Source organism: Phyllostomus hastatus, unplaced genomic scaffold (assembly GCF_019186645.2).
Source record: "Phyllostomus hastatus isolate PE091 unplaced genomic scaffold, TTU_PhHast_1.1 phas_contig_17, whole genome shotgun sequence".
NCBI lineage: Eukaryota > Metazoa > Chordata > Mammalia > Chiroptera > Phyllostomidae > Phyllostomus > Phyllostomus hastatus.
In genome coordinates this window covers 23,725,228-23,744,839 of record NW_025333664.1, presented here as the reverse complement: position 1 = coordinate 23,744,839, position 19,612 = coordinate 23,725,228, and the positions used below count along the sequence as shown (strand labels likewise).

Sequence of the window (19,612 nt, the reverse complement as noted above, 5' to 3'; positions counted from 1 at the left end):
AACAATCGGGGAAGGGGACATGGGGCGTTTCCAGAGTGCTAGCAATACACTTTTCCTTTACCTGATGGGAGTGCATTGGTGTCCACTTAAAAATATATCTTGAACTTTCTGTGAACATTTTATGCACTCAAAAATTATTTGTTTTCATTTATAAAAAATTACATATGATAAAATCCAGTTTTTTTGATGCACACCTCAGTGAGTCCCACATATGATTCCTGTGACCACCACCACAGACACACACATGAAGAGCCCTCCTGTGCTGTCACTTATCTTCAGACTCTCCTCCCGTCCCAGCTGTAGGCAGCCATGAACCTCTTGTCTGGTTCAGTGTTTCTGCATTCGCTCAGTAAATTCTCAGCAGGACAAACTCAAAGAAATCCACATCTAGGCATAGAATCAAATTGTCAAAAAGCCAAAAACAGAGATTCTGACAGCAGCAAGAGAGAGAAGTGACATGTCATGTACAAAGGACAAAAAAGAAAGTTCTTTCGTCCAATAAAAGAATTTGGGATCTGACTGGTGTGGCTCAGTGAGTTGGGCATCATCCCGCAAACCAAAAGGTTGCTGGTTCAATTCCCCATCAGAGCACATGCCTGGGTTCAGGGTTCAGTCCCCAAATGGGGTGCATCTTACTGATGTTTTTCTCCTTCTCTCTCTCCTGCCCCTTTTCTAAAACTAAATGAGTAGCATCTTAAAAAAATGAAGTGGGTAGTTTGCTTTCTTATTTTTGAGTTCTGAGAATTTGATGCAAGTCCTTTGCCTGATATGTGCTTTGCAAATATTTTTTTCCAATGGTGCCTTATGTTTTTATTCTTTTAAAAAGTATTCTTTGCAGAGCAGAAGCTTTAAATTTTGATATAGTTCAATTTATCATTTTTTCTTTCATAGATGGTACTTTTTGTGTCCTATTTGAGAACTCTTTGATTAATCAAAAATCGTGAAGACTTTCCCTTATGTTTTATTCTGAGAGTTTTATAGTTTTGCATATTACATTTAGATTTATCAACACTTTAAGTTAGTTTTTATATATGTGAGATGTAAATAAAGGTCTGTTTATTTATTTGTTTGCATACAAAGTTCCAGTGTTTCCAGCACCTTCTGTTGAAAACCTGCCCTTTTTCCATTGAAATGCCATCTGCTTGGGTCTGTTTCTGGAAGCTGTCATCTGTGGCATTGGTATGCATCTGTCCTGTCACCGGCATCACACTGTCTTGATGACTGTGGCTTTATGGCACAATTCAGAGTTGGCTAGTGTGCACATGCAAAAGAATGGACCCTTGTACAGAATTTAACTAAGAAATGCATCAACATCTAAACTTAAGAAGTAAAACTATAAAATTCCTAGAAGAAAATATGGTGAATCTTCATGACATTGAATTTGTTGATGATTTCTTGAATATGACAGCAAAAGCACAGGCGACAAAAGACAAAATAGATGGATTTGACTTCATCAAATTTAAAAACGTTTTAGCATCATAGACTACTACAAGAGAGTGAAAAAACAATACACAGAATGGGAGAAAATGTTTACAGAAATGTAAGTATCCACAATACATAAAAACACCTACAATTCAATAATAACAAAGTAAACCAATTAAAAAATGGGCAAAGGACTTGAACACATTTCTTCAAAGAAGATAAACAAATGGCCAGTAAGTACATGAAAAGCTGCTCAATGTCATTAGTCATTAGTGAAACCCACATCAAAGGCCACAATGAGATAGCATTTCATACCCATTAGGATGGCTATTACCAATAAAATGGAATATAACAAATGTTGGCACTAATGTGGAAAAATTGGAACCCCGTGTATTGTCAATGAGAATGTAAAATGTTTCAGTTGCTGTTGAAGAGTTTTAGTGGTTTCTCAGAAAGTTCAACATATGAATTACCGAATAACCCACAATTTCACCCTCAGGTATATATCCCAAAAGTTTTAAGCAGGAACTCAGATACTTGTATATCAATGTTCATAGAAGCATCATTCAGAGTAGCCAAAAGGTAGACACAACTCATGTGCTTATAAAAAACTGAGTTAATAAACAAAATGTAGTGTGCACATAAATAGAATATTACTCAACTATGAAAAGGGATAAAATTCTGATATCAGCTTCAATAAAGATAAAACTAGTTAGCAAAAAAAAATATTCTGGAGTATGGACTGATTTCCAGTCAAGATAGAGACATAAGTAAACATGCTTTGCTTTCTCACACAACTACAGCAAAAATTATAACTACACTACAAAACAAATATCACCCAGATTCATCAGAAATTGAGCTGTATGGAAATCAGACAACCAAGGATTTAAAGAAGCCACACTTATCCCAGTGGGTAGGAGAGGTGGAGACGCAAAGAGGCAGTGATATGGTGGTCTCGCATTCACATGTAGTAGATAAAAAATGGGAGGGATACCTTGGGAGTGAGTGATCCCAGCCTCAGACCAGACTATACAGCCCAGGGTTCCAGAACCGGGAAGATAAATCCCCATAACTTCCTGCTGTAAAAATCAGTGGGGGTTGGGTTGGGTGAAGGAACTGCAGGAGTCTCAGGAGACTCCTTTTAAAGGGCCCACAAAGGTCTCAGGACTTATGCAGACCCACTGCCTCTGGGATTCAGCACCAGGGCAACAGCTGAAAGGGCACAGGTGGCCTATGGGGAGAAAGTGAAGTGACTGGCAACAGGGTGAGTGCTGGGGGACAACTTCCTCTTGGAAAAAACTCCAGAGACCAGGCAGCAGCACTGTCCTCTCTCCAGGCCCTGCCCCACACAAAGCCACAAGGTGGTGAAATGAGTTGTTCCCCCATGGCAGTTACTTAAGGCTCTACCCCACATTATTCATAGATGCCTTTTCTACAATAGGCCATGCTAGGGCATTAAAGCACCTCTCCCTGATACACAGAAACAAACAGAGGGATGCTGCCAAATTGAAGAGACAAAGAAATATAGCCCAAATGAAAGAACAGAACAAAACCCCAGAAAAAGAAATAAACAAAATGGTGATAAGCAACCTATCAGATGCAGAGTTCAAAACACTGGTTACCAGGATGATCAAAGAACTCATTGGGTACTACAACAGCATAAAAAAGACCCAGGCAGAAATCAAGGTTGCATTAAGTAAAATAAAGAAAAATCTACAGGGAACCAACAGTGGAGGGGATGAAGCCGAGAATCAAATCAACGATTTGGAACACAAGGAAGAAAAGAGCATTCAATCAGGACAGCAAGAAGAAAAAGGAATTAAAAACAAATGAGGATAGAATAAGGAGCCTCTGGGACATCTCCAAATGTATCAACTTCCAAATCATAGCGGTGCCAGAAGGAGAAGAGGAAGAGCAAGAAACTGAAAACTTATTTGAAAAAATAATGAAAGAAAACTTCCCTAATTTGGTGAAAGAAATAGACATCCAAGTCCAGGAAGCACAGAGAGTCCATAACAAGTTGGACCCAAAGAGGACCACACAAAGACACATCATAATTAAAATGCCTAGGGTTAAAGATAAAGAGAATCTTAAAAGCAGCCAGAGAAAAGCAGAGAGTTACAGATAAAGGAGTTCCTTTAAGACTATCAGCTGATTTCTCAAAAGAAATTTTGCAGGCAAGGAGGAACTGGCAAGAAGTATTCAAAGTGATGAAAAACAAGGACCTACAACCCAGATTACTCTATCCAGCAAAGCTATCATTTAGAATGGAAGGGCAGATAAAATGCTTCCCAGATGAGGTAAATCTAAAGGAGTTCACCATCACAAAGCCAGTATTATATGAAATGTTAAAGCAAACTATACAAGAAAAAAAGATCAAAACTATGAACGTTAAAATGGCAACAAATTCAGAACTATCAACAACTGAATCTAAAAAAACAAACTGAGCAAACAAGTAGGACAGGAACAGAATCACAGAGATGGAGATCACATGGAAGGTTATCAGCTGGGGGGGTGAAAATGTGGGAAATGATTCAGGTATTAAGAAGCATAATTGGTAAGTATGGAATAGACAGGGGGGTGTTAGGAACAGTATAGGAAGTTGAATAGCGAAAAATCTTATATTCATGACCCATGGACATGAACTAAGGCAGGGGTGGATTGCTGGAAAGAATGGGGATACCAAAAGGGGAAAAACTGGGAAAACTGTAATATCATAATCAATAAAATACATTTAAAAAGTAAAATAAGCCAGATACAAAAATATAAACATTATATGATTACACTTATATTAGATACTGAAGAAAGGTACATTCATAGAGGCAGAAAGTAGAATAGAGGTTATGAGAGACTAAGGGAGGGGAGTGGGGAGTTATTATTTAATGGGTACAATGTTTCTGTTTGGGATGATTAAAAAGTTCTAGAAATAGTACTTCCAGCATTTACAACATTGCGAACGTACTTAATGTCATGAACTGTACACTTGAAAATGCTTACAAAGGTGTATTTTACCACAGTAAAAAAGAAAACACTAAAAAAACCTTCAAAAATTGACCAGTGTGAATCCTTCATCTTTGTGTTTTTTTTCTTCTTCTTTTTGTTTTTCAAAATTGTTTTGGCTATTCTAGGTTTTCATTTTATTTTTTTAATGAAATTTTTAAAAGATTTTATTTATTTATTTTTATACAGAGGGGACAGGAGGGACAAAGAGAGGGAGAGAAACATCAATGTGTGGTTGCCTCTTGCACTCCCCCTACTGGAGACCTAGCTTGCAACCCAGGTATGTGCCCTGACTGGGAATTGAACCGGTGACTCTTCAGCTTGCAGGCTAGCACTCAATCTACTGAGCTACATCAGCCAGGACCTAGGTTTTTAAAAAACTTTTCTATGTACATTTTAGATTTAGCTTGTCTACATCTACAAAGAATCCTGCTGGGATTTTGATAGGAAGTGCATTATATTTATAGGTCACTTTGGGGGAGAATTGATATCTTAAATGTATTATGTCCCTCAGTCATGAAAACAGTATGTTTTTCCTTTTATTAGGTTTTCTTTGATCACTTCCATTAGCATGTTGTTACTTCTAGCATACAGATTCTGCATATATTTTGTTAAATTTATATCTAAGTATTTCATTTTTTGAGTTATTATAAATGGCACTGTGTGAACTGAATTGTGTCCCCCTAAAAAAATTCCTATGTTAAAGTCCTAACCCCAAGAACTTTGGAATGTGCCTGTATGGAGAGAGAGCCTTAAAATATTTTTAACTCCTAAATTACAATTTACATGCAATATTACATTAGTTTCAGGTGTACAGCACAGTGGTTAGACATTTAATAACTTACAAAGTGGTCCCCCAATAAGTCTAGCACCCCCTTGATATCACACATAGTCATTACAATATTATTGACTATATTCTCTGTGTAGAGATAGAGGCTTTAAAGAAGTAATTGAGGTCACATGAGGTCAGATGGGTGGGTCCTACTCTAATATGACTGATGTCCTTATAAGAAGAGGGAGAGGCTCCAGGGACATGCATGCACAGAGAAGAGGCCACATGAAAACACAGTGGAAAGACGGCCACCAGCAAACCAAGGAGAGATGTGTCAGGAGAAACCACATTTTCAAACATCTCGATCTTGGACTTTACAGACAGAATTGTGGGAAAGTAAATTTCTTTTGTTTTAGCCACCCTGTCTTCGACAGCCTTAGCCAAGTAATATCTTCAAAAATTTGATTTTTCAGTTGTTCAAGGTTAATATATTGAAATGTGATTGATATTTGTATATTGGTTTATTGGTCAAATCTTGTGACCTTGCTAAAGGTGCTTGTTAGTTCTAGGAACTTTTTTTTCCTTCAGCCGAGGACAGTATTTTTTTCACTGCTTCTAGAGAGAGGAAGGGAGAGGGAGGAAGGGAGAGAGAGGAAGGGAGGGAGGCTCGATGTAAGAGAGAAGCACCCATCAGTTGCCTCCCCTCTGCACCAGAACTGAGGATCAAACCTACATCCCAGGTATGGGCCCTGACCGGGAATTGTGCCTACAACCTTTTAGGTTCAGAAGAGGCAACGCTCCAACTAACTGAGCCATATGGCTAAGATAGTTCTATGAGCTTTTTAAAAAATAAACTCAGCCCTGGCTGGTGTGGCACAGTGGCTTGGGCGTCCTCTCGCAAACTGAGAGGTCACCAGGTTCCCTTCCTGCTCAGGGCCCATACCTAGGTTGCAGGTGTGGTCCTCAGCCCTGGTGCAGACGGGAGGCCACCAATCTATGCTTCTCTCTCACACCAATGTTCCTCCCCCTCACTTCCTCCCTCCCTGCCCCTCTCTCTGAAAACAAATTTAAAAAATTTAAAAAATAGATCTTGTAAGGTTTTCTGCATAGATGATCACGTCATCTGTGAACAGGGATAATTTTATTTCTTTCTCTTCTTGTCTTAGTGAACTTGTCAGGACTTCTAGTAATATAGTAAATACAAATTAAGAAGCAGTGGTGAAAAACTCCCCAAATTTGGTTAAAGACATAAATTTCCAGATCAAAGAAGCACAGGAAACCCCACACAGAAGTGGTGAAAGTGGACATTCTTGTCTCATTCCTACCTTTAAGAGGAAGATATTCATTTGATGCTAGCTGTTAGGTTTTTACAGCTGCCTTTTATCATGTTAAGAAGGTTCCCTTCTAATTCTATTTTACTGAATATTTTTATTAGGAATGAATGTTAGATTTTGTCAGGTGCTTTTTCTGAATCTATTGAAATGATGACATATTTCTTCTTTTTTAGTTGTTAATATGTTGAGTTCTATGTTAGAATCCATTTTGATTAGAAAAGAGGATCAGAATCAGTTATTTTTCATGTAGAATGGACAGAAATATTTGCTTAGAGTGTTGCTGTAGGGCTATGTTGACTTTCCCAGCTGCCATAAGATAGTTTGAAGGTACCTGCATCGTCTGTATATCGTGCAGTCCACTACGATGGCCGCTTATCCCACTGACATTATGCTCACAGGGCAGCAGGGGCCTGACAGGGCTGTCACGCTGGGTAAGACACCTGCCCTCCAAATGGTGGGGGAAACCGTCTGAAGATTCAGGGAACTGCCGCTTCAGTAGAGTTTTACGGGGTCCCTTAACCAAGGGCATGCCGGGATATCTCCTCCAAAGTAACAAACTAATTCCTTCGTCTTGTATGCGTCACCTCAAAGAAGAAAGGACAGTGCCTGGTGGACTCCTTGGATTCTGGAGACAGCACATCCATCACTTAGGAATACTACTCCGGTGTCTATGCCAGGTGACGCCATAGGCTCTCGGCTTTTGTCGGGGAGGGGGCGGGGTAGGCGTTTCAGTTTGTTCTAATTACTATTGCTAGGAAACATGTAACACCTTTTCAACTTGAGGAGGGGACATCTTTTTCTAATTTGTACAGAGACACCATATTTACTAGCATATGCTTGGGATGAAAGCTATTTGAGATATGTGGAGAGAAAGACAAAGGTGGTTTCAGCCAGCAAGAGATAAGGCTCAGGGTAAATGTCCCCAAGTCTGTGAAAGTAGTGCGGAAGAAATAAAGTCCACAGGCGCACAATTTGATGTCACACTGTCACTTACTAAAGTCTGTGTGCAGAAAGAATTGGGGGAGCGTATCCAGTGTGGTGATCCATTTCCACTGGCTTCTTAGAGCTTTGATGCTACATATGTCTTTTTCCCTGTAGGTCATTGGTCCTGCCCAAAAACATCCACAGTGGCATTTGGTCTACTTCAAAAGGTCCTTGAAATTTGGTCCTTTGGTGGGACCAGGGACAGGGTGGGGGGAGAGACAGAAAGAGGGAGAGAGAGAGAAAGGGAAGCATCGATTTGTTGTTCCATTTACTTATGCATTCACTGGTTGACACTTGTATGTGCCCTGACCGGGGATCAAACCTGCACCCTGGCGTATCTGGATGGCACTCTAACCAGCTGGGCTACTGGCCAGAGCTGGAGTAGAAATATTTTGTCTAAAAGCTTCTGTCTCATCAAATCACTCCTTTCTTTGCCCCTTGGCTAGAAAGAGTACGTTTGGGGGGCAGAGGGGAAGCGGAGCTTTTTGTTGTTGCTTGCACAACATTGGCATTTCTGGACTTCCGGCTTCTACAGTTCCAGATCTGGAATATACGGGGCAAAATAACAACTCCAAACAAACAAACAAACAACCCACCCCAGAGAACTCACTGTGGAGTCTTTCCTCAGATACTGAGTTCCCCAAATAGTCTGCCTCCTTTTCTCCGCCTTTCAGAGCATTCCTTACACTGTTTTCCCCATAACGTCCAGGGTTTTCAGTTGTACTTAGTGAAGGAACAGGGATGTACATTTACTCCATTCTCTCCAAAGTAGACATCTCTGCTGCTTTTTTGTTTTATATGTTTTTTGGTGCATAGAGTGCTTTCCACATCCTTTACGTTTTCCTAATCCTTCCTCCCATTGGCTTCCCCCTGAGTGCCCCTTCCCAGAGCGGCCCCTCCAGGAGGCCACTGCTGGCTTTACTCTCTGGACACTGTATCGCCTCCCCCTTGCACCTCCCTCCTCCTCTCTTTTCCCATTTATAGGCTCTTTGTTCTACCTAGTCAGTAGTGTTCACATTGCCCAAAGTAGAATTAAGACGGCTGTCCCAGAAATTCAGAGGGAGAAACAGAGCAGGCTCAGTATTTTTTGTTTTGCTTTGGAAATTGGCATTTGAGAATCAAAAGGGAAAGCCTGAGGGAAGCAGGAGTTGGTGCCAAGAAGTCCTCTTGGAAAGAGACTAGAGAGACAGCAAGACTGCCACCCTTCCCCCTACCTAGGGGACTGGCTGAGGGTCACCTGATCTGGGAGGGAGAAGGGAAGGGTAGTGGGGCCCAACTTGTGTAGGGGGGCTGGGGAGGAGAAGATGACAAGCATACCAGGATGGGTCGCCCTGGCTGGGTGATTCAGTTGGTAGGAGCATCATCCTTTACACCAAAAGATTGTGGGTTCGATTCCAGGCAGGGCACATAACCAGGTTTCGGGTTTGATCCCCAGTTGGGATACATATGGGAGGCAACCAATTGATGTTTCTCTCTCACATGGATGTTTCTCTCCCTCTCTTCTTCTCTGTGTAAAATCAATAAACATACCCTCAGGTGAGGATTAAAAAATAATAATAATGGTAAAAAGAGGTTGGGTCAGCTTTCAGAGCCATCTCTGATAATGGCCGGAGAGCCCCAGGTTGGCAGAGCCAATGTAAACACCACCCACTGCCCTCCCAGTGAGTGACCACTACTGAGTCAGCTGTTCCGCTGGCTGTATGGGTTCACCTCTGCTGCAGAGTTCTGCTGAGCCTCATCTCATCTCGTCTCCCTGGTGGATTCCTGCCCTTTGTCAATGGCTTAGGACACTCCCATAAATGGGAGTGGAGTATAAAGAAGGGGAGTCCTTGCCACCCAAGAAGTTTTGATGTCATAAACAAAGACATAGCCCCTACTCTTGAAGGTACCAGGTCGATGGCTGTATTGGAGGTCCTTAGTATCCTACCTGGATCATCCTTACCAACTTGTGCACCCATCCCCTAACTGTGGGGAGTGTTGGTTGCTAACAACTCACAACTACCTGCTTCCCCCAGGTACTGCTCTTGGCCAAACGGGAGCTGCCTGACCCAGAGATTCCATGCTCCACCCCACCCTGCAGCCTGCAGCCAGTGACTGGAGCAGGGGTGTTATAGCCATCTCCTTGCCACAAAGAAGGTCCAACTGTGGAGTCTTTCATGCTCCAGACCCTGGTGGGGTGGGGGGTAGGGAATCATGCTAGATTCCTGCTGAGACCACATTCTTGCTTAGCTTTTACCCCTGCCTTGTCTTGCCTCTCTCACTCCTCTTCTTCCAGAGAGCACTTCCACAGGCACCCCAATACCCACTGCAGGTTCTGCAGCCAGGGAATCCCACCTAATAGAATGGGATTGTGGCAAGGCCAAAGAAACCAGGGAGCTCAAGGCAGTGGAGCCCTCTCATACTGCACTGTCCAGGGAAGAAGCCTCTCGCTGGGGCTCTTTCTTCTGCTCTGGCAGCACCTCCTGACCCCGACATATGCACACACACAGGTGTACACTTTCCACAGTCCCCTCTCCCTGGCCTTCTGCTATTGAGCTGCACCCCCAAGGATGTGGGATTGGAAGAATTCTGTGAATCTTGAGCCTTGATTAGGGGTTTTTGATTTTCAGGTGAGATCAAGAGAGGATGTTTCTGTCTCACTCAGCAGGAGCAGAGAGATGCCCTGTGGTCTCTTGGTACTTGCTCCTGGCCTGGCCTGCCCCCAGGGACCCTGTAGGTCCCCATGCTGTGGAGCCCTCAGCGGGAACACCATTGACAGATCTGCCAATTTGGGCCTGCTCAGTGGCTGCCCCACTATATGCTACCCAACAGCCACAATTTGTCTTGGCAGGGTGGCTCTCTGGGCGCAGCTCCAAAAAGGGCCTGGGGAGCAGCCTAGACAAACCAGCTTTCACCACAGAAGCCAAAGCTGTCTGAGCTTGAGCTGGTGCCAACCCCAAAGTGGTCGGACCCTCCCCCACCCACCTGAAGGTGGACTCATGCTCTGGGTGAGTGGGTAAGGGGAGGATGTGGGGAGGCTCCCAGGTGGGTGAAACTCAAGATAGGCAGCAGAAGTAGCGACTCAGGTCAGAGGGCTTTTTTGATGACATCCTATCCCAAGACAGGCCATCAGGAACTGGACTCACAGGACTGCTACCCCGCTCTGGAGTGGTCCTTGGCCACAGTGCCAGGTAGCCAGCCCTTTACAAGCCTGCCATGGGGAGACATCCCCACCTCCCCTCTCCCAGCAGCTCAGCAGCTTCCCTCAACTCAGCCCTGGAGCCCTGACAACCTAGCCTGAGGGGCCCACTGCCCAGCCAAGGGTGCATCAGGAGCAGCTTTCATTCCCAGGCTGGCAGGCGATGCGGAAGGAAAGTGTTTGGGAAACCAAGATGCAAGGATGCTGGGCCCCAAGGAGCAGCAGATCTGTTACTTGATGGTGTTTTTTCCTTCTCCTTTTAAACACTTGGCTCCTTTTTTTCTCAAAGAATAAAATTAAAATGGTCTTGTTTCTGTTACTGCCCTGCTGAGCATCCTCTTCTACATCTTTAGAGCCATGAAGTCTCTTCCATCCTGTCTCTAGCAGAGTCTGTGTACTCGGAACCACCCCCTGCACCCATTCTCATAGTCGGTCCCTGCAGCTCTAAACCTAGAAGCTCCCTGCCCCCTTGGGGGCTGCCACTCTGTGCTCCTCAGCAAGGCTGAGGCAAGGGAGAGAGGTTTGCACACCATCTCCTCCAGGGAGTGTAGGCAGGGGCTCCTGGACAGACTGCCCATGAGGGGGACCCAGAGCTAAGAGTCCAGGTAGGAAGAGACAGTTAGAGTGGGGTAGAACAACTCAGTGAGAGATTGACTTCTGTTTGTCCTTGTGTTTTTCCCTGCCCTACTCCAAGAAGGTAGCAGAAGATGACATGGCAGGGTGAAGTACCGAGGTGACCTGTAGTTCTCTGAATTTTGTTTCTCAAAAGCCTAGCTTCTTGAGGAGAAGCAGGGAAGGTGCCAGTGGGTCCTCTGGGAGAGCAGTGTAAAGGGAGAGAGAAAGAGGGGCATGGGAAGTGGGGCTACACGTGAGCAATCGGTCTGCCCCAGGCAAACAGTACATAGGAGTTCACCGTTAAACACAATTAGACAGTTAATGCAATGGTTTAACATTAGACATAGAATGAAGGTAATTTAGCACATTAACAAAATAGTGAAGAAAGTCACATACTTATCTCAACACACAGAAAAGCACTTCATAAAATCTGGCATCTGTTTATAATTTTAAAGTTTTTTTAAAGATTTTATTTATTTATTTTTAGAGAGGGAAGGGAGGGAGAGAGAGAGAGAGAGAGAGAGAAACATCAATGTGCGGTTGCTGGGGGCCATGGCCTGCAACCCAGGCATGTGCCCTGACTGGGAATCGAACCTGCCACACTTTGGTTCGCAACCCGCGCTCACTCCACTGAGCTACGCCAGCCAGGGCTAATTTTAAAGTTTTAAAAGCAAATTAAGAATAGAAGGTTATTTATAAAACCAAACACAACACTTAATGGTGAAATGTTCCAAGTTCACCTTCCATCATCAGGAACAAAACAAAGATGTCTATTAGCACAACTTTTATTCTACATTTTAGCGGAGATTTCAAACAAAGTATTTAGGCAAGAAAACAAAAGAGAAAAAGACTGGAAATGAAGAAATTAAACTGTCTTTTGCAGATGAAATAATTATGCATTTAAGAAAATTCAAGATAACTTGTGTGTAAAGTATTACTATAAGTGAGCTAAGTAAAGTTGCTGGGGACAAGGTTATTGAACAAAAACCTACTGCATTTCTATCTGCCCACAACAAACAGGAGCTGAGATTAAGAAAATGACATATTTATTATAGCATAAAATAATCAAATACTGAGGAATAAATGAAGGACGTGTAAGACATCCAGAGGGCTATAAAATCCTATTAAGAGAGTTTAAAAAGGTGTAAGTATCCATAGATTGAAATACTCAATATATCCAACGTGTCAATTCTCCATTTTTTGGTAGATGAATTTAATGCAATCCTAAAGAAAATTCAGCAGGTTCTTAAAAATATAGAAATTAATAAATTGATTATAAAATTTATATGGAAATGCTAAGGACTAATCACAGCCAGGAGAGTCACGGGTAACTAAGTTGGATGGCTGGCTGTACTGGGTATCGAAATCTACTGAGAGTAATTACGATAGTGTGGTATTGGTATAAAGCCGGACAAAAAGACCAATGGGTCAGAATATAGAATTCAGAACAAGCCCTTACATAATACGAGGGTTACCCCCCCAGACGGAATTTATTCATTAAAAATGCGTATTTATTCTTACATGTTCAAACTTCAGTCACCTTCAAAGTACTCTCCATTTGATGTAATACACCTGTCGAGACATTTTTTCCAGTGCTCAAAACAGCTTTGACTTTATTGATTTTGATGCCTTTTGGTGTTTCTGTCATTTTTTGTTTCATCTCTTCCACATTGGCAAGAGGTCTCCCTTTGAGGACCTTTTTCATCCAGAGGGGGAAAAGTTGCTTGGGGTGAGGTTGGGTGAATAGAAAGGGTGGGGCACAGGGGTCATGCCGTTTTTGGTCAAACACTGCTGAACACTCAGTGCGGCATGGGCAGGTGTGCTCGTAAATCACCCATCATGACATGAGCAAACACATTGGAAGAGTTCAAAAAAAAAGATCCACTGAAGCCCAATGCAGCCTCTCACAACAGTGCCAGCTCTGATGCAGATGGGTTCCTAGAACACTCCCTAGTGGGGGAAGCCTGTACTACAAGGGGCCCGCCCTCCAGAAGGTAATTTCGGGGTTTTTTGGATCCCCCCTTGTATGGATAGTCGATAAAGCTGCCACTACAGTGCAGTGAGGAAGGGACAGTCATTTCAATGAACAGTGCTGGGCCAACTGGTTGTCCATGTGAAAAAAATTAAACTGGTTCCTGTCTTACACTATACACCACAATCAAAATAACTTCTTGATTCAGGGATAGGTAAGGATTTTTTAAAAAGGATAAATGTAAGGCTAACCATAAAGAAAAGGTTGAAAACTTAGACGACGTTCGGTTAAGAAGTTCTAGTCATCAAAAACCCTATGGGAGGAGAGGAGAGTATTAATGAAGTGATGGGAGGGCCTGAGTACACAGGAATGGTCAATATCTTGCACCCACCAGGACCTCACAGTGGGGCCTTCTGGTGAACGTCAGACTTCAAGCTGATGGCTTCTGGGAGGCAGCTCATTCCCTCCCATCATCCAATGACTGTTGTTACTGCCACTGAGGTGGTAGCGGGGGAAGGAAGCTCCAGGGTGTAAGTGCAAGGGTGCGGATGGGGAGGGGAAAGGGTCACCCTAGGCTCAGGAGCTAGGACCTTCAGAGAATCACTACCTGTGAAGAGGAGGATCTGTAAACTTCTTCCCACTTGGAGAAGTTATCCTGGGGAAGAGAAGAGATTTAGGGGTCCATCTGAATCACCTCAAATGTGTTTAATGACTGCTTCATGCTGGAGTTGACTGCGTGGTGGTGAAATGGTCTGTAGTCTATTCAAGGGTGTGAAGCTTTATTTACTGTTCACGATGAGATCCACAAACTGCCCGGAACTGATTTTGGTGTATGATGTGACATAGAGGTCAAGTTGAACTTTTTTGTATGAATATACAACTGACCCAATGCCATTTATTGAAAAACCATCCTTACCAAACTGTATGGCAGTTTCCATTTTTCTGGGAGACTTCTGTTTTTGGAAGAAGCTAAGGGCCCCACCAGTATGGGTGAGGGCGGGAAGAAGGACGTTTTGCAGAACAGCCAGCAGTAGGGCTGACCTCAGTTGCTGCCTGACTTCCTTTGACTCATTGAGGCCAGTCCACAGTGGACCCTAGCTGAGCCAAATGCAGTCTTGGAGGCTGCCTGACCCCCAGCATAGGATGCAGAACATGGCAGCCTGGTTCTGCTGGGAAACATGAGGAGAAAGCAGAGGATTCTGGGAGATGTTCTCTCTCTGAAGATGGGGTAACCAAGTTTCTTACCCCCATGCTACTCCCACCCCAACTGACCCTGTGGGGAAAAAGCCTGGGGGTGGGCTGATGCTGAGAAGGGTCTCTTTGTCACTTGGCATCTAGAAACAACCTGGGCAGAGTTGCTGTCACATGATCTCAGGAGACCTGGGACCTGAAGATAAAGGAAAATTTGCACCCACTCTGAACTTATTTTGAGTACAAAAACAAACAAAACAACAAAACAAAACAAAAAAAAACTCAAAACAAAAAAAATCTTTTCCACAGGTTGACTGCCAGGGACCACCTCCAGGGCGGATACTATTGTGCCCACCCACATCCACTCATCTTTACCTCTTCTGTGTACACCTACCTGTCTGACTCCATCTGCCAACATTTGCATTTAAAAAAAGGTTTATTTATTCTTAGAGAGTGAGGAAAGGAGGGAGAAAGGGAGAAACAGCGATATGCAGGAGAAGTGTTGATTGGCAGTTGCCTCTCTTAATGCCCCAACTGGGGACCTGGCCAGCAACGCAGCCATGTGCCCTGGACTGGGAATTGAACTGGTGACCCTTTGATTTGTGGGACAACACGCAACCCACTGAACCACACCAGTCAGGGCTGCTAATACCTGATTTTTTTGCCTGAGAATTTTCTCTAGTTTCTGGAACCTGCTAAACAACCCACAGGCTGACTGGAAGTGCCAGGAAGGCAGTGTTTCCCCAACCCCCCAGAAGCCCTCAACTACAGATCGATAAAACTTGCTGTATAACTACTCCAGCTCCCTTGCTTTTCAGGCGGAAAAACTATGGGGTGTGTTCTGCCCTGTCTACCCGAGTTCTCCGGCAGGAAATGTGTCTCAGGTTCTGTTTCTTGGGGAACCCAAACTAAGACATGTGGGAAAGAAAATTGTATGAGTCATCCTGGGTGGTCATAACAAAATGTGTGATGCCAGGAGAGAGAGGACGCTAGAAGCACCAGCAATCAAGTGCCAGCTGATTTAGTTCCTGGTGAGGACTCTTCCTGGCTTGTAGACGACTGCTTTGTCACTGTGTCCTCGAGAGGTCTGGGGTCTCTTCTTATAAGGACACCAGTTCTACCAGATTAGGGCTCCACTCTCATGACCTTATTTAACCTTAATCACCTCCTTAAAGATTCTATCTCCAAACACAGTCACACAGGGGAAGGGTCAGGGCTTCAGTGTATGAATATGGGGAGGACGCAATTCAGTCCATAGCAAACATCATATTCATTAGCTCTCCCTACTCTGCACTAGGGAGCGGGCAGTGTTGGCTCAAAGGGTGGCTTGAGCACAGCTGAGTGATTTTCGAGGACAGATATCACATCAGCCATGGCACCTGCCCCATCTCAGGAACCGGAATGTGACCACTGTCCAGTGCAGACCAGAGTTCCGCAGGAGCTGCTCAGGGTCTGAGGGTGGGATGGCTGGCTTCCGGGCTCTGCGCACAGGCTGGAAATGGGAGCTTGGGGGGAGACCAGGAAAGCACTGAGAATGGGGGAGGATGACCGGAAGACTGCCCGTTGTGGGTCCCAGGTACTGGCCAGGAACACAAGAGAAGGAAGTGGCAGGACCAGCCCAGCTGCCTCATCAGGAATATTTGTCCAGAGGGCTGCAGGGCATGGGTGCATGGGTGGGGGAAGGACAGGGTTTCCAGAGGCCAGAGCCAGAGGGCTGCCAGGAGAGAGAAGAAAACCTGAGGCTTGGGCCCGAACACTGGGCTTCCTGGACAGTGGGTCAAAGAAGTGGCTCCTAGGGTCAGACAGGTAGACCTTTGGAGTCTGAGGAGCATGTCTCAGGGGAACAACAGGGATTCTTCCTAGGAGAGGGGGTAAATAAACCCAGGAATCCTGCTTCTTTACTACCCTCCCTCCAAAACTCTGAGACAGGAGAGCCAGGAAGTGCCTAGGCCTGAGGGTCAGGACTTACTCAAAGCCTACCCCGCCCAGCCCCTGGGTGAGGCCCTGCCACCTCCAGTCAGGAAGGACCTTACTTCTGCGCCTGCACACACTAGGTAGTGTTCAGTTTGCTCTGTTCTGGTTCCCAGCAACCCCCACCTTGGGGGGAGACAATCCCTGCCTTGGTCCTGGCCAGACTGCTGGGGGACAGAGTCCTCAGTGGCGACTGTGCTCCTAGCTGGAGCTCTCAAGGCCAATCCTGTGTTCTGGGTCCTCCGGCCTGCTAGCCTGCTCCCCATAATCCCCACAGTACCTGAGAGCAGACCTGGGCAGACTTGCCGTGCTGAACTCTGGGGCTGTTGAAAAAGCCCAAGGTGCAAGAAGGCTGCCCGGGTGTAGAACTGCCTTGAGAACTGCAGAACCGCCAAGAAAAGCAGAGCCACGCCAAGGAAGCAGGCAGGAGAGGCCGGGTGGCCACCTGCATCTCTGTTTATTGTTCTGTGTTCTCCAACCCTAGCAGAGCAGAGTGTGAGGCCAGGGGCAGCTGGGCCCATTACATGATTCTATGGGACCAGCCAGAGTCCATAAGACATCTATTGGGAGGAAAACCCACTATCAGGGGGCCTGGCACCCCCTCTTCTGCACTGCCATGCCTGAAGCCCCCACTGGGATTCATGATGTGGCAAGCATGAATGTGCAGGCTGCAGTGGGAGCGAGGCAGCCATGGGGTCAAGAGGCCGTTGGAAGCTCCATGGGAGCCTGGGCGGGCCTCCTGAGGCTGCTGGGCATCTCCCTTGCTCTAGAGAGAAGTCGGGATGCTGGGCCAGTGAGATGGGCCAGATACAAATGGAACCTTCCCAGGCTACCTCTCCCTGAGCTGTCCTCTCCCACGGTCCCCTTCCCGTGCTCCTGTCCACCGATGTTCCAGGTCTGCACAAAGTCCACGTCTTTCAGAGGAACCGGCCCAGAGCGTGAAGTCCTGCACTCCAGCACCTCCCTGGGATGCTCCCCTGCCAAGAGCATCAGCACAGTGCTGGGGCTTCTGACCAGCCCCAAGAAGGGAGGTGAGAGACGCCTGTGGGGCTGGAGGGGCCTTGAGCGTGGGAAGGAAGTCCTCTCCCCACTCAGGCCCATGGGTTGAGGTCTGTCTGCAGCCCTGGCCCTGCATCTGTGTGTTGCCATCCACGGTGTGGGTGTGAATTCCGGAGAGACCTCCAGTCCGGGCCAGCAGGGGCCAGACCTGCAGACCTGTTTGGGAGATGGAGAGGAGGTCCTGGAGGAAAGCTGGCTGCAAGGGGAGGGGAGCCACTTCTCGACACCTGTTCGGTTTGGGCCACTGTGTGGGCTACGTGGCTCTGACAGCTGTCCAGATGGGCCCCAAAGAGGGAGACCTGGGCCCCAGCTCCCCATCCCTGCTACCGCTTTTTGAAGAGACTGCCCACCCAAGGCCGGGAAGGAGGCAAGGCCAGCCAGAGACCTACCGTAATTAGGAGTATGCCAGGCCCTGAAGCCCCCGGGCTGGAGAGTGGAACTTCTCAGAATCCTCAAAAGGCTGGTCTGCAGTAATCAAGGGGAGAAGCAATAAGCTACGTGTAGTCTGGGGATCTTGTCTGCCTGCTTCTCTGGCCTGGGGACAGTATGCAGGGCATATAACGCTTCCTGAGTACAGAGCCATCAAGAGCCTTGAAGGGAGTCAGCCACCCCAGCCCAGACCTGGAACCAGCACTGCGGAGTTAGGGGAGGCATGCCCCTCACCTAACCTTTGCTGCCCTCGCTTCCTCAATTGAGAGATGACTCTGGGCTCCTCTGCCCTGGCCAGTCTCCTCCAGAGGGCCTGGCCCAAGGAGAGGAAGCAGACGACCACGGGCCAGGCCAGGACAGGAAGAAGGCCTGCCTCCAGGAGCACTGACACCCACTGCGGCCGCATGTCCGCCTCCCATAGCTCAATGCAAGTGTTACTTCCAGCACCCCTCGCCCCTGCCTAATGACGTCCCACACTTCTCTTTGTTGGCAGGAGAAATCAATGGACCCCTGTCATCTCCACCCCTTATTTTAAGCTCTAGACACCCTTAGGTTAAGAAAAACAAGGCAAAAAATGGCTGGTCTTTCAAATCATCCTAGAGCAGTATCTGACAAGCGCACCCTAGGAGGCATCTTCCTCTAGGGGATGTGACGTTTTTTGACTAGCTGTACACTATTGGTCAGGACTCGGGCTTCGTTAAGCTAGAGGAAACTGATGAATGGCAAATGACAACCACTGATGTGATCTCGACTCTTTATCTGTGAGACGGCAGCAGAGGGAAAGCTGGGCTAAACCTTGTCCAAAGCCAGTCCCTTTCCATCCAGCGAGTGACCCAGTCCCTCACAGTGGTGTGCGCTACCCTCCAGTGGACGCACAGGTCAAAAGCATGCAGTCCGTGTGGGGTTCCTCCAGTCTCTCTGCTCTGGGCTCGGCTGGGTGGGCGTGGGGCCCTCAGTCCTCTCCAACTAGAATTTGTGTCCCTTTTCCCTTGGTCAAGTGGCCACTTGATAGCCTCCAGAGTGGTGACCACCCCAAACTGTGAGGCCCAGGGAAGTGGGGTCCAGACGGACCCCCTTGGGCCCCTGCAGAGCTCCTTGCTCTGTATCCTCCAGGGAGAAATGGTCAACCGGCTTGAGGCTCTGGTGGGATGTGGACGGTATGGGCCCCTCAGGCCCAGCTGCTCCCCCAGGTCACAGTGGGGCAGAGTGGACCCCTTACCTGGAAGCCCCTCTCCGTGGGCTCTGGGGCAGGCCTGGGGTGGGGAGCTGGGTGGGCGCAGCACGGGGGCGAAGGCGCTCCTCTGTTTGACAGCGGAGATCATGTTGACAGGCGAGAAGGAGAAGATGCTGGTGGTGGGGGCAGCAGCCGGGAGGGACATGGAGGAGGCAGCGGCCAGCGGGGGGCTAGAGGGCATGACTCCGGGGCGGGGCGGGGAGGGGCAGGCGCAGCAGGGAAGGCAGTGGGAGACACAACAGGGAGACAGCACCAGAGTGAGCAGCGTGGGCTGCTGACCACAGGCCCAGGCCTCACTGGGGGCTTTGAGGGTCCTGGGGAGACCAGTACAGGGCAGGACCTGGTGGCAGGCTGGGAGCCTCTGAGGTTCTGGGTCAACACTTGCTTTTTTGGGGGTTATGGAGACCCTTTGTCAGGGCTTCAGGTGACAGAGTCAGACTAGGTAAAAATA

The 19,612-nt window shown here is 46.6% G+C and overlaps 1 protein-coding gene across 4 annotated transcripts in view; it reads right to left on the bottom strand.

Moving 5' to 3' along the window:
* Positions 1-16,868: 16,868 nt before the first annotated feature.
* EBF4 (EBF family member 4) overlaps positions 16,869-19,612 on the bottom strand; it is a 57,087-nt gene continuing 54,343 nt past the window's right edge. For 2 of the 4 annotated variants that reach the window (XM_045833457.1, XM_045833458.1), the window contains exons 16-18: positions 19,147-19,344; positions 17,888-17,963; positions 16,869-17,654 (exon numbers count right to left, since the gene is read on the bottom strand). In XM_045833457.1, coding sequence (XP_045689413.1) covers positions 17,893-17,963; positions 19,147-19,344 — 269 coding nt within the window. In that variant the 3' untranslated portion in view covers positions 16,869-17,654; positions 17,888-17,892. Of the gene's footprint in view, positions 17,655-17,887; positions 17,964-19,146; positions 19,345-19,612 lie in introns of those variants that run through there. The other 2 variants (XR_006785041.1, XR_006785042.1) reach the window with 2 other exon arrangements.